Here is an 11,181-nt window from a genome sequence, read left to right as displayed (position 1 = left end):
CATGGGTGGTGGCTGCTGGGAAAGATGGCTCAGCCCTGCTCTCCTGTCCTGGGGCTCTTGTTATCTGTTTATACACATTTTGCTATTTACATTTTAACTTATTATCACATGGCTAGGACTGCTTGTACAAGATTTTTTGTATTTTATTTTTTTGAGTCGGAATCACTACACAGCCTCGTCCCCTTGGGGCCACTCCGTCTCCTCATTGACCTCCGCCGACTCCTCTGGCACCGTCCTTTCCGTCAGGGCTTCTCTGCTGTCCCTGGGTTGGAAGGACAGGCTGAGGCTTGTTCCCCTGAAGGGAGCAGCTCGGCCTGCCCAACCTCCTCTTCCAGGCCCAGCCGCTTACCCAGCTGGGCCTGGAAGACTATCGCGGCTGAATATCTCATCCTCCTCGTCGTCGGAATCCCCGTGGTGCAGATTCTGCGCCATGTTCTTCTTGCGCCTGGTGTTGCGAGGTCTGTGCGTGTCCCTAGGCCAGAGTGGCCACCTCAGCCAGAAGAAGCCCTCCTGGAAGAAGAGAGGAGAAGATGGACACCACGCTCCCACCTCCCCGGTGCCTGCCCTGGTGTACTTACCTTCTGCTGCCTCGACGGGCACCTCCTGCGCTTCAGAAACCCAAAGAAGCCCCTGGGGAGACACGCAGTGTGTTAGTGACTCCTGCCTCCTCCCAGGCCGCCCGCAACGTCTGCCCTGGTCTCATGAGGACTGGGCGTGCACCTCGGCCCATAATCACAGGGAGGAACCCCTCCCCCAGGGCCGGGCTTGAACATGATTCACTGCAGGCGGGACTCCAGAAGCCCTCCGTGTGTCAGAGGGCCCCACAGTGTCTCGGAGTCTCTGATGGCTCAGCAAGGTGCAGAGGTGGGATTTTCAGCCCCACTCAACCCGTGGCCACGGCCCTCGTGCAGTGAGCACACCGGCCAACCAGGCCGGGCGGAAGCATGGCGCACCCTCGAGGGGCAATGTCCACCCGTCTCCTCAGACGCGGTCTCACACAGCAGGAGCCGGGTGGGGGGATGGGTGCTTCTATGACCCGGATGCTCTACCCTCTGAGCCAGGTCACACTGAGCAAATGCCCGAGTCCAGCTAGCAAAGCTGCCCACCTCCCAGATTCCACCACTGCAGGCGTCTCTGGGCGCGAGCAAGCTGCAGAGCCAGTTTAAAGGACATTGCTCTTTGTGAATTTGAGCAGAACAGAGAAATATCAAGTGCTGTTTCAGGAGCCACTTGTCTGTCCGGCGTGTGTATGCTGCTTTGTGGCACAGAACATGCTCAGCCCAGCCCGGTGGCGACAGTGCAGGAGCACCTGCTGCAGGGGACTGGCCTCTTTCAGATGCTCACTGGACGTGTGACCACGGGGCAAGACAGCCTGCCTTTCTCTTTCTCCATTTCCTGTTATAAAGGAGGAGACCAACTGCTGTCCAAGTTCTCTCCCAGTCAAAGCCCCATGAGGTCTGGATAGCAGGAATGGAGAGTGCAGGCCCAGCACCTGGGGGGGGCTTTCCTGCCACTGTAGAGGAAGGACTCAGCTGTTCCACCTGCTCTCAGCTGTGAGGAGATTCGCCCCTCGCCCCATACCAAGTGGCCTTCCCTGCCCTTCCCCAGAGCTCCGAGAAGGCTTCTGGCCTGGCCTGATGCCCTCCACAGCAGGAATAGGCACCGCCAAACTCTTCCCCACCTCCCGTTTCCCTGTGGGGCTGGTGAGAGCAGCCGTGTCCTCGCTAGCCCATCCAACACAGCTTTGGGGATCTGGTTTTTGCTGGAGCCTGACCAAACACCAGGGTGAGGAAGCATCCTTCCTGCCTCTGGCAGTGACCGCACTACAGAATGAGGGACGGCCAGAGGTGCGTTCCCTCACTTAAAAGTTGCAGGGTTGCGTTTACCTTGAGGTTCCTTTTTTTTTCATCTTCACTCGGTGAGCGTAAATCTGTTTTGGAAGAAAACGTGGTTATCTACCACAACGACCACTGTCTCTAGATCTTTATTGGTTTTAAGTCTTATCTACCCAATGCAGGAACTTCTTTGAAGACAGGAGTTCCATCCTGTTTGACTCTTCTACAGCACAATAGTCCTTTCGCTTCTGAGGGGCACTGGCTCCAGGACACCCACACCCCAGACCAAAATCTGCAGCTGCTCAAGTCCCTGACATACAGTGGCATAGCGTCTGCATACAATCTAAGCACATCCTTCTGCATGCTTTTTTTTTTCTTTTTTTGAGTTGGTGGCTCAGCCTGTAATCCCGCACCTTTGGGAGGCTGAGGTGAGTGGATTGCCTGAGCCCGTGGGTTGCCATTATGTAACTGAGCAAAAGGTAAACAGAGGCAAGGTCCAGAAACAGTTCCTGTAAGCGGGACACGCCTCGGGATGCTTTCCCTGGGTCCCTTAGCGCCTCAAACACTGGAGGAGCAGGAGCTACGTGACTCTGACTCCTCTACGGGATGGCCCTTCTGTCTTTGGCCGTGTCCTTTTCTAGGGTGATGGCAGCTGCGAGACGGTGGAGATCATACATCTCTCGTCATTTCTGCAACAGGGAAATAAACCCGTGGCAGATCGGGAATGACTGGGAAGTACACCAGACTGTTAGATAGTTTTGGGTTGGAGAAATGTTGCTGTCATATATACTCCGGCCTTCTTAAACTTCGCTTTTGGAAAGAGTCTCATGGTTTGCTAACTTGGTTTCAGTTCCACAGGGATCTGCTGGGAGGAAAGTTTCTTTAAACATCCCCGGGACATACTTTGCAGTAAAGAACAAAGCTTTCCTTAGTCTTGGGGACTGGAGAGGATTGTCAAGTGCCAGTAGGTGGGAAAGTGGCCTTGATTTTCAGCATGTGGGTTCTGAATCTACAGGAAAGACAGCATTTCATTCTGGAAATCTGAGTTAATTGTTGTCCTTACCTCAATGAGACACAAGATTAAAATAAATTTTGTGAAGATGACAGTAACGGATATCGCCACGATTAGTTTTTTATGATAGCCATATCCTGGAACTTCTTTAGTGAGCTAAAAAAAGGAAAGAAAGAAAAGGAAAGAACAAGTTTTAAAACACAAAGTAGTGGAAAGGGCGCTAGCTAGCTATTCAGTACCCCATTCTTCCAAGTTGGTAGCCTATAGGATCGTAAATAGCAGAGCAAGTCTAATGCGTTACATGGTCGCACTACTAGCGTTTCCTTCTGCGATTTGTCTTGTGTATCGGTTCTGCTTTATGCTCTAAATGAGCAAAGTGTGAGGTCACTGTCATGGTCAAAGTTACGTGGCCAGGATGAGAGGTGCCGGAGCCCCGGGCTCCACGTGGTTCTCCCCCCGGGGCATCCTCTGTGTCTGTGGTCATCCTCACCTCGTCTGACTCCTGGCCCTTCTGCTCGCTCTGGGCCTCAGTGCTCTCTTTGAGGTAGTTGTTCCTCCATTGTTCCGTGTCCCACTCCGCCTCGGCCACCTTCGCCTCCTGCTTGCTCGCTGAGGAGCTTCATCAGGAGGTCCATCTGGGAGATGAGCTTGGCACAGGGCAGCTGCACGCGGCTCTCGGAGCAGTCCATCTTTAGGGTCCTGATCACGTGGGAAACAAGCCTCCGCACATTGTTGTCCGGGATGAGGAATTGCAGCTGCTGGTTTAGCTCACTCTCAAACTGGTCCCCTGGGGACAAGAGCAGCGGGTACGTGGAGCTCTGCGGCATGGGGGGCAGATCGGGCCCCGGGTGGCTGACCTCCCGCTGCATGTCATTGGTCTGTCTGACGGGTGACATGGCATTGAAGGCAGGCACGGTGGAGTCGGCCTCGGAAGGGTTCGCCAGCCCTCGCGAGGGCAAGTTGATGAGGTTCCGGACTGCAGGGAGTGGGGGTCTCTTGGCAACCATCAGTTGACCAGATGAGCCTTCCTTCCCGAACTTCCAACTCACCTTGGCCTTGGGTGCTCTGTGGACCACCTCAAAGTGAGTTTTACCTACAAGTGAATCAAGTGGATCCTGCATGATTCAAGATTTTGCTGCTGCCTGTTCCAAAATAAAGAGGGTGTGCTTCAAGTCTTTGGACTCCCTTTGGTCCCCAGACAGGGCTTTCGCAGAGGCAGCTGGGGGAACATCCATCTGCTTTCCTAGGGAAGAAAGCCAATCTGCCTGTGTGGATGAGGGCTTGGTGTGGGAGGGGCTGCCCACCAGCATCTGGGGCCTCTGCGCCCTGAGAGACCATTCTGGCTCCCTTGGGGCCGGCCTCCCACGCTTCCTTTCCATGGCAGCATCTTCCACAGATGGCTGGGTGCTCTGTTGCCTCCTGATGAGATGATCTTTAAGGGTCTCCTTGAGATGCCTTTTCTTAATGCCCTTGGGCCCCTTGATGATTACGCCCACGGTCCGCAGCCTTTTCCTAAGACCCTGAGTCTTCGACAGCCTGGTTCCCTGTGGCTGGGCAGTTTTCAGGTGGTCTGCAGAGTTTTGGTGTTTAAAACTTTGATATCCTAAGGGGCCAGGCTGCATCAGCATACCAGCTCCTATTTTCCTTTTGACTGCCTCCATTTTTTTTTTCATTAGTGAACCTAACCAATTTTTAAGGATATAATACCTCCTCAATCTATTTCTGTAAGGATTGTTGGATGTATTGTTTCTCCAAAAAGATGGGGGTTTAGCTTTATTAAAAAGTTTTGAAAAAAGCAGTTCAGTGAATGGTGACAATGTTGATTCCATATCCTCTAGGTTACCCAGTGAGAAATAGGGCCAGACGTAATTGAGTGCACTGATGACATTGCTTTCATCACTGAAGTCCAGCTGCTCACTGAAGATGTCTGTCTGTTTGACAACCCTCTTGTCTGAGGGTGTCTCTGGCTCAATAATGAGCTCAGTGCTGATGTGCTTCTTCCGGGCTTGCAGCACCTTCATGAAGGTTCCCTCTGTGTTTTTTATTGCTGTTTCTTCGACTGTCAAGAGGAAGCACAGAGAAAAAAAAAATACCTGGGAATGCATCCTACAAAGGAGGTGCAGCTCTCTACAGTGAGTACTACCAACCACAGCTGGAAGAAACAGAAGACCAACATGAGCCAGTGGAAAACATTCCATGCTCATGGACCGGAGGAATCACCATCATTAAGAGGACCATACTGCCCAAAGCAAGTTGGCTACAGAGTCAACACAATCCCTCTTGAATGACCTGCGTCGTTTTTCACGATCTAGAAAAAAATAGGACTCAAATTCATAGGGAAGAAAAAAGAGCCTAAATACCCAAATCATGCCTGAGCAAAAAGAACAAAGCTGGAGCCATATTACTAGACTTCAAACTTTACTACAAGGCCACAGTAACCAAAACAGCATGGTAAAAAAAAAAAAAAAAAATAGGCACATAGACCAATGGAACAGAATACAAATCCCAGAAATACAGCTGCTGACCTACAGCCAACTGATCTTTGGCAAAGCCAAAAAAAAAAAATCAGTATTGGAGAAAGAACACCCTATTCAATAAATGGTGCTGGGAAAACTGGCTAACTATACGCAGAAGAAGGAAACCAAATCCCTTCTCTCCATGTACAAACATGAACTCAAGATGGATTAAAGTCTTACATATAAGACCTCAAACTATAAAAATCCTAGAAGAAATCATAGGAAACACTCTTGCTGCCTGGGTGCCGTGCCTCATGCCTGAAATCCTAACACTTTGGGAGGCAGAGGCGAGAGGACTGGCTGAGCCCAGGTGTTCAAGACCAGCCTGGGCAACTTGGTGAGACCTCATCTCTACAGTTTAAAAAACAAAAACAAAAACCCAAACACTCTTTCTGGACATCGGCCGAGGCAACAAATATATGACCAAGTCCTCAAAAGTAAACGCAAGCTGGGCATGGTGGTGCATGTCTGTTATCCCAACACTTTGGGAGGTCAAGGTGGGAGGATTACTTGAGCCCAGGAGTTTTGAGATCAGCCTGGGAAACATAGCAAGACTTTGTTTCTTCCAAAAATAAATAAATAAATAAATTAGCTGGGTAACACCTATAGTCCTGGCTACTTGGGAGGCTAAGGCAGAAGGATTGCCTGAGCCCACGAGTTCCAGGCAGTGGTGAGCCATGATTGTGCCACTGCACAACAGCCTGGGCAACAGAGAGAGACCCAGACTCAAAAAAAAAAAAAGAAGCAAATGCAGTAAAAACCAAAATTGACAAGTGGGATCTAATTAAACTAAAGAGCTTCTGCACAGCAAAAGGAATGATCAACAGAGTAAATAGACAACCTACAGAATGAGAGGAAATATTGACAAACTATGCATCCAACAATGGCCTAATATCCAGAATCTATAAGGAACTTAAATGAATTGACAGGAAAACAACAAGTAACCCCATTAAAAAGTAGGCAAAGGATGTGAACAGATACTTCTGGAAAGAAGACACACAAGCAGCCAGCAGACATATGAACAAATGTTCAGCATCAGTAATTATCAGGGAAATGCAAACCAGAGCCATAATGAGATAACATCTCACACCAGTCAGAATGGCTATTCTCAAAAAGTAAAACAATGACAGATATGGCGAGGCTGTGCAGAACAGAGAACGCCACACTGTTATGGGAATGTCAGCTAGTTCAGCCACTGTGGAAAGCATTTTGGAGATGGCTTAAAGAACTAACAATAGATTTGCCATTTGACCCAGCAACCCCCCTGCTGGGTGTATACTCAAGGGAGCATAGATCCTTCTACCAAAAAGACACCCGCACTCCATGCTTAGTACAGCACTCTTCACAACAGAAAACCACGGAACCAACGTAGGCGCCCATCAACGGTGGACTAGTTTAAAAAATGTGATCCGTGCACACCACAGAAGACTACACAGCCATAAATAAGAACAAAACTATGTCCCTCTGCAGCAATGTGGATGCCACTGGAGGCCATTATTCTCTGTGAGTTAACACAGAAACAGAAGACTATGTCACTTACAGGTGGGCAGGTGGGCACTTGCAGGTGTCATTCACCTGCCCTTCCATCCTTTCCCCTGGTCCTTTACGGAGACGGAACACTTATATTACCAAATCATGTCGTAACAACAAAGAACCTGACTTTCAGCAAGGGACTGTTCAGAAATTTAGAAACTTTAACTCTGAATGAATGAATAAAGAGAAGCAATTGCATCTTTAGCACACTGGGTATGCACGGACACAAAGATGGGAACTCTTTATGGGGACCCTTAAAGGAGGGCAGGGGACAAGGCTGAAACACACCAATTGGGTACTGTGTGTGCCATTTGCATAATGGACTTCATAGAAGCCCAAACCTCCCATCACTGACCGTACCCATGTAACACACCTGTACATGGACCCCTTGAATCTCAAAGTAATAACCTAGAATAATAAAAATAAAAGAGACTGCTTTGATTACGAAAGATGAGGGGATGGCCCGTGCCAGTCCACAGCCATCCAGAGAGGAGAGGCAGAATCCCAGCCTGAGACTAGGAAATGGCACAGCGGAAGGAAACAACATCTTTTGAAAACGTAGCTGCCTACTCAGAACACTTCATTCTGAGAAATACAGTAACTCTCTTTAGGATTGCCCCCTGAGCCCCAGTGGCCAAGGCGGAAGACGAGTGCTCCCGGCCGAGCCAGCCCAACTGCAGACCTGCCTCCTCACGCCCTGACCCGCGCTGTCCTCCCTCGGACACAGAGGGAGCGCGAGGTCCCGGCATGCCCGTGCTCTCACTGCATCAGATGGCCTCGGAGGGCAGCAAGGGCAGAGACGCCGACGCAGAGGCGCCACCGCCCTGCCGACAGGCCCTCTGTGACACGTACATCCTCCTCTGCCACACACCCAGTTCCCTGTCCCATCTATCCTGGGCCTCATGCCAGAAGGCTCCACAGGGGAAAAAATCACTATGTCCGTCCTGGTTCTTTCCTTAAGTTCGGGCAGGGACCCAAGGCGTAGGTGGAGAGATTTTTAATTTGCCAGCTTGTATGCCTATGTGGAGTGGTCAGTGTATCTGTGGAGTTTCTGGATAAACAGAACTTTAGGTCCTAAAATGCAGAAGGGAAGAAGCAACTTTTGTCAGATGCCTACATGATTTTCATTTAATTTCTCATGTGCCCCGCTTTACTTGGGGCACCATCCAAAGCTTCTGGTAGCACAAAGGTCACGGGGACCACATGCAGCATTTCTTTTCCAGAATCAAAAGTGTTTCTGGTGGTGATGAGGGTCAGAGGAGGAGGTGAGGACCATGAGAGAGAAGGAGTGTGGACTTGTGGAGAACCCAGAACTGGACAGACGACCTGGCACTAGGCCACAGCACTTCACACGTCAGATCCTGCTTTTTCTCATCTGTAAAAGGAGCTTACAAACGCTTGTTCTGGGGGAGAAGGAAATCATATAATTGGAAGAAAACTGTTTTGAAAAATAAGCAACATAGCAGTAAAGTGTTTTTACTTATTATTTGCCCCATGTTCAAGCTGTTTGGACAGGAACACAGTCACATTTTGGAAGTCATGAAGTTCCTGCCGATAAACTTAATGTCGAGAAAAACACCCGAAGCACCCAAGTGTGTGTTCAGCGGACAGAAAAGCTGAGATTCAGAACGGGTTCAGACAGTCCCAGAATGGAGAAAACTTTCATGCCGTTAGAAGAGCCAGGTAGTGATGTCTGGTTACAGAACCACAAACTCTCAGGCTTCACATAAAACAGTACTGCTTCTACTGTTTTAGGAGGTGGTAAGAAACAACAAACCCAGACCTATCTATACCTGTCCTCCAAGGACACCTGAGGCCTCATGCATATAAAACCAGTTCACAAAACGCACCGTGCAATCTGAGCACCTTCTCCCTGGAGCAAATCTCCCAGCGGAGAGCACAGCACAGTGTGTGGCCATCGCTGTCACTCACCTGCCCTTCCATCCTTTCCCCTGGTCCTTTACGGAGACGGAACACTTATATTACCAAATCATGTCGTAACAACAAAGAACCTGACTTTCAGCAAGGGAGTGTTCAGAAATTTAGAAACTTTAACTCTGAATGTATGAAAAAACAGAAGCAATTGCATCTTTAGCTTAAAAATGCATCATCATTGGTTACAAACCAAAATTAAAAAATAAGTCAAAGAAAACTTTAACAACTTATCACTGGGCAGTTTGGACTCACGACAATGTGTAGTGCTTGTCGGACATGTCTCACAATGTAGCTTCACTGTGTTACAGATCATTTCGATCTGAATTTTTATCTGACAGAGGCAGCAGGCCACATGGCTGGGCAGGATCCTACAAATGGAAACACAGAGAATTCGATTAATGGTAAAGGGGTTGCCTGAGCAGGTAAAAGAGGCAGGCAGGCCACCACAGGGCTGGGCGAAATGGACTTGAGGCTGACAGTCTGGTCTGGACAGTTGGGTAGGAACTCGATGGCCAATAGGAAGGAGGACAGAGGTGCCCCACAGAGGGCAAGTATGGTGGTGGGTACGGTGGCCTAGAATAAAGGTGATCAGGACTAGACCTGGGCGACACTGATCTGTGGTTTAATCCATAAGGACCTCCCCCTAACTCAGAAGTCCCTCTCAGGTTGAGAGTATACGGAAGAAGGTGGACTTCTAAGAAGAGTCTAAATAAGCCCCAACTCAGTTCCTGCTGGGAGTGGTAAATGTTGAAAATTATTCTGGGTATAAAATGCGCTTAGTTTAACCCGCACGATAGAGTTAAATAATAACAGAGATTGCACTGGCCAAATCTGAACAATGTGAGCATTCAGAAGAATAACGATAATAATATGACACAACACAATCAAGAGCCCCTGAACTCACAGTGATACTCAGGAGGAAAGGGGGAGGGGCTCTTCTTTCATAGAACAACTGCCAGCTGGTAAGTGAAGAAAATGACAGAAAGTGTCATTTTGTAGCCACCAGTGTAATAATCGATTCAGAGGATTACCACTGATGCACAGTTGGGTGAAAAGACACTTGAGAGCATGATCTTCACTGATTTCAAAGCATCACCCACAGATTATTAATTATGAAGGGGAAAATAACTCTACAATGGAGATATCTGGAAGAGGCAATCTTTTTTCCCCCCTTTAAAAAAATTTTTAAATTTTATTTTAAAGATGTGGGGTACATATAAGATGCCACCTTAATAAGTGATCAAACTTAGCATTATGGGCCACCTGAAGTCATGAGATTAGAAGGATATATCACCTATGTAGTAATCTTCCCAAAAACGTTTAACCTGAATCTAATCATAGAAAAAACAGACAAATCCGTATTATGGGGACAATTTACAAGGCAACTGTTTTAGACTCTTTAAAAGTGATAGTGTCAGGAAAAACCAAAGAGAGGGTAGACATGTTTTAGATTAAAGGAAACAAAGACATGACATGCAGTGCATGATCTTTGGCTGGATTCTGGATCAAAATAAGACAGATTTAAAGGATATGATTGGCTTCTGGCCAACATGAAGTAGGAGAGACCAACCTAACTTCCTTCCTAAAACAACAAAAACAGATAAAATAGATGCCACAACAGTTGCGAGACATTGGACACCAGGCAATGAAGGACAGCGATCTCCAGGAGGTGAGAGATAATGAAAAGAGCATAGAGCTGCCCCAGCTCACTGCTTTGCTCGTGTCTGGGCCATGATTCAGGGAGAGGAGGTCCAGGCAGAGACTTGTGGACTCTAGTGAGGACAATGGAGCGAGAGTCCAGGAGACTAGGTGGCTGAGGTTCACACAGCACCCAGTGATATCATTGTCTACTGTACAGTCCACGTACACGTTTTCCCAATGCTCCCAAACAAGCAATGACCTTTAACAATCCACAATCCAATCAAGCATCAGACATTGCACTGTGTGTTCATGATTCTTTAGTCTCCTTCCATTGAAAACTGTTCCCAATCCTTTTTTTTTTTTTTGAGTTGGATCTCACCGTAACCCAGGATGGAGCGCAGTGGCATGATCATGGCTATTGCAGCCTCAACCTGCCAGACAATCCTTCCATCTCAGCCTTCCAAGTAGCTGGAAGTACAGGCGCGCACCACCATGTCTGGCTAATATTCTGATTTATTGCAGAGTCGGGGTCTCACCATGTTACCCAGACTGGCCTTGAACTCCTGGGCTCAGGCAGTCCTCTCACCTCAGCCTCCCTAAGTGGGCCCCCAATCTTTTAAAACTCTTTCATGGTATTGACATTTTTGAAGCAGCCAAACCAACTGTTTTGCAAAATGTTTCTCAATCACACAAAAAGCACATTTTTAGC

At 48.4% G+C, this 11,181-nt stretch overlaps 1 protein-coding gene across 1 annotated transcript in view; it reads right to left on the bottom strand.

The window, feature by feature from the left end:
* Positions 1-2,749: 2,749 nt before the first annotated feature.
* LOC103277199 (leucine-rich repeat-containing protein 37B-like) overlaps positions 2,750-11,181 on the bottom strand; it is a 42,783-nt gene continuing 34,351 nt past the window's right edge. Inside the window, 5 exon segments of the mRNA XM_021707323.1 lie at positions 2,750-3,003; positions 3,338-3,448; positions 3,450-3,923; positions 4,152-4,906; positions 9,084-9,199. Coding sequence (XP_021562998.1) covers positions 2,845-3,003; positions 3,338-3,448; positions 3,450-3,923; positions 4,152-4,906; positions 9,084-9,199 — 1,615 coding nt within the window. The 3' untranslated portion in view covers positions 2,750-2,844.

Source organism: Carlito syrichta, unplaced genomic scaffold, assembly GCF_000164805.1.
Source record: "Carlito syrichta isolate Samal-C Ts95f unplaced genomic scaffold, Tarsius_syrichta-2.0.1 Scaffold316506, whole genome shotgun sequence".
Classification (NCBI taxonomy): domain Eukaryota; kingdom Metazoa; phylum Chordata; class Mammalia; order Primates; family Tarsiidae; genus Carlito; species Carlito syrichta.
The sequence above is the reverse complement of the archived record's forward strand: the minus strand, read 5'-3'. Positions and strand labels throughout refer to the sequence as shown.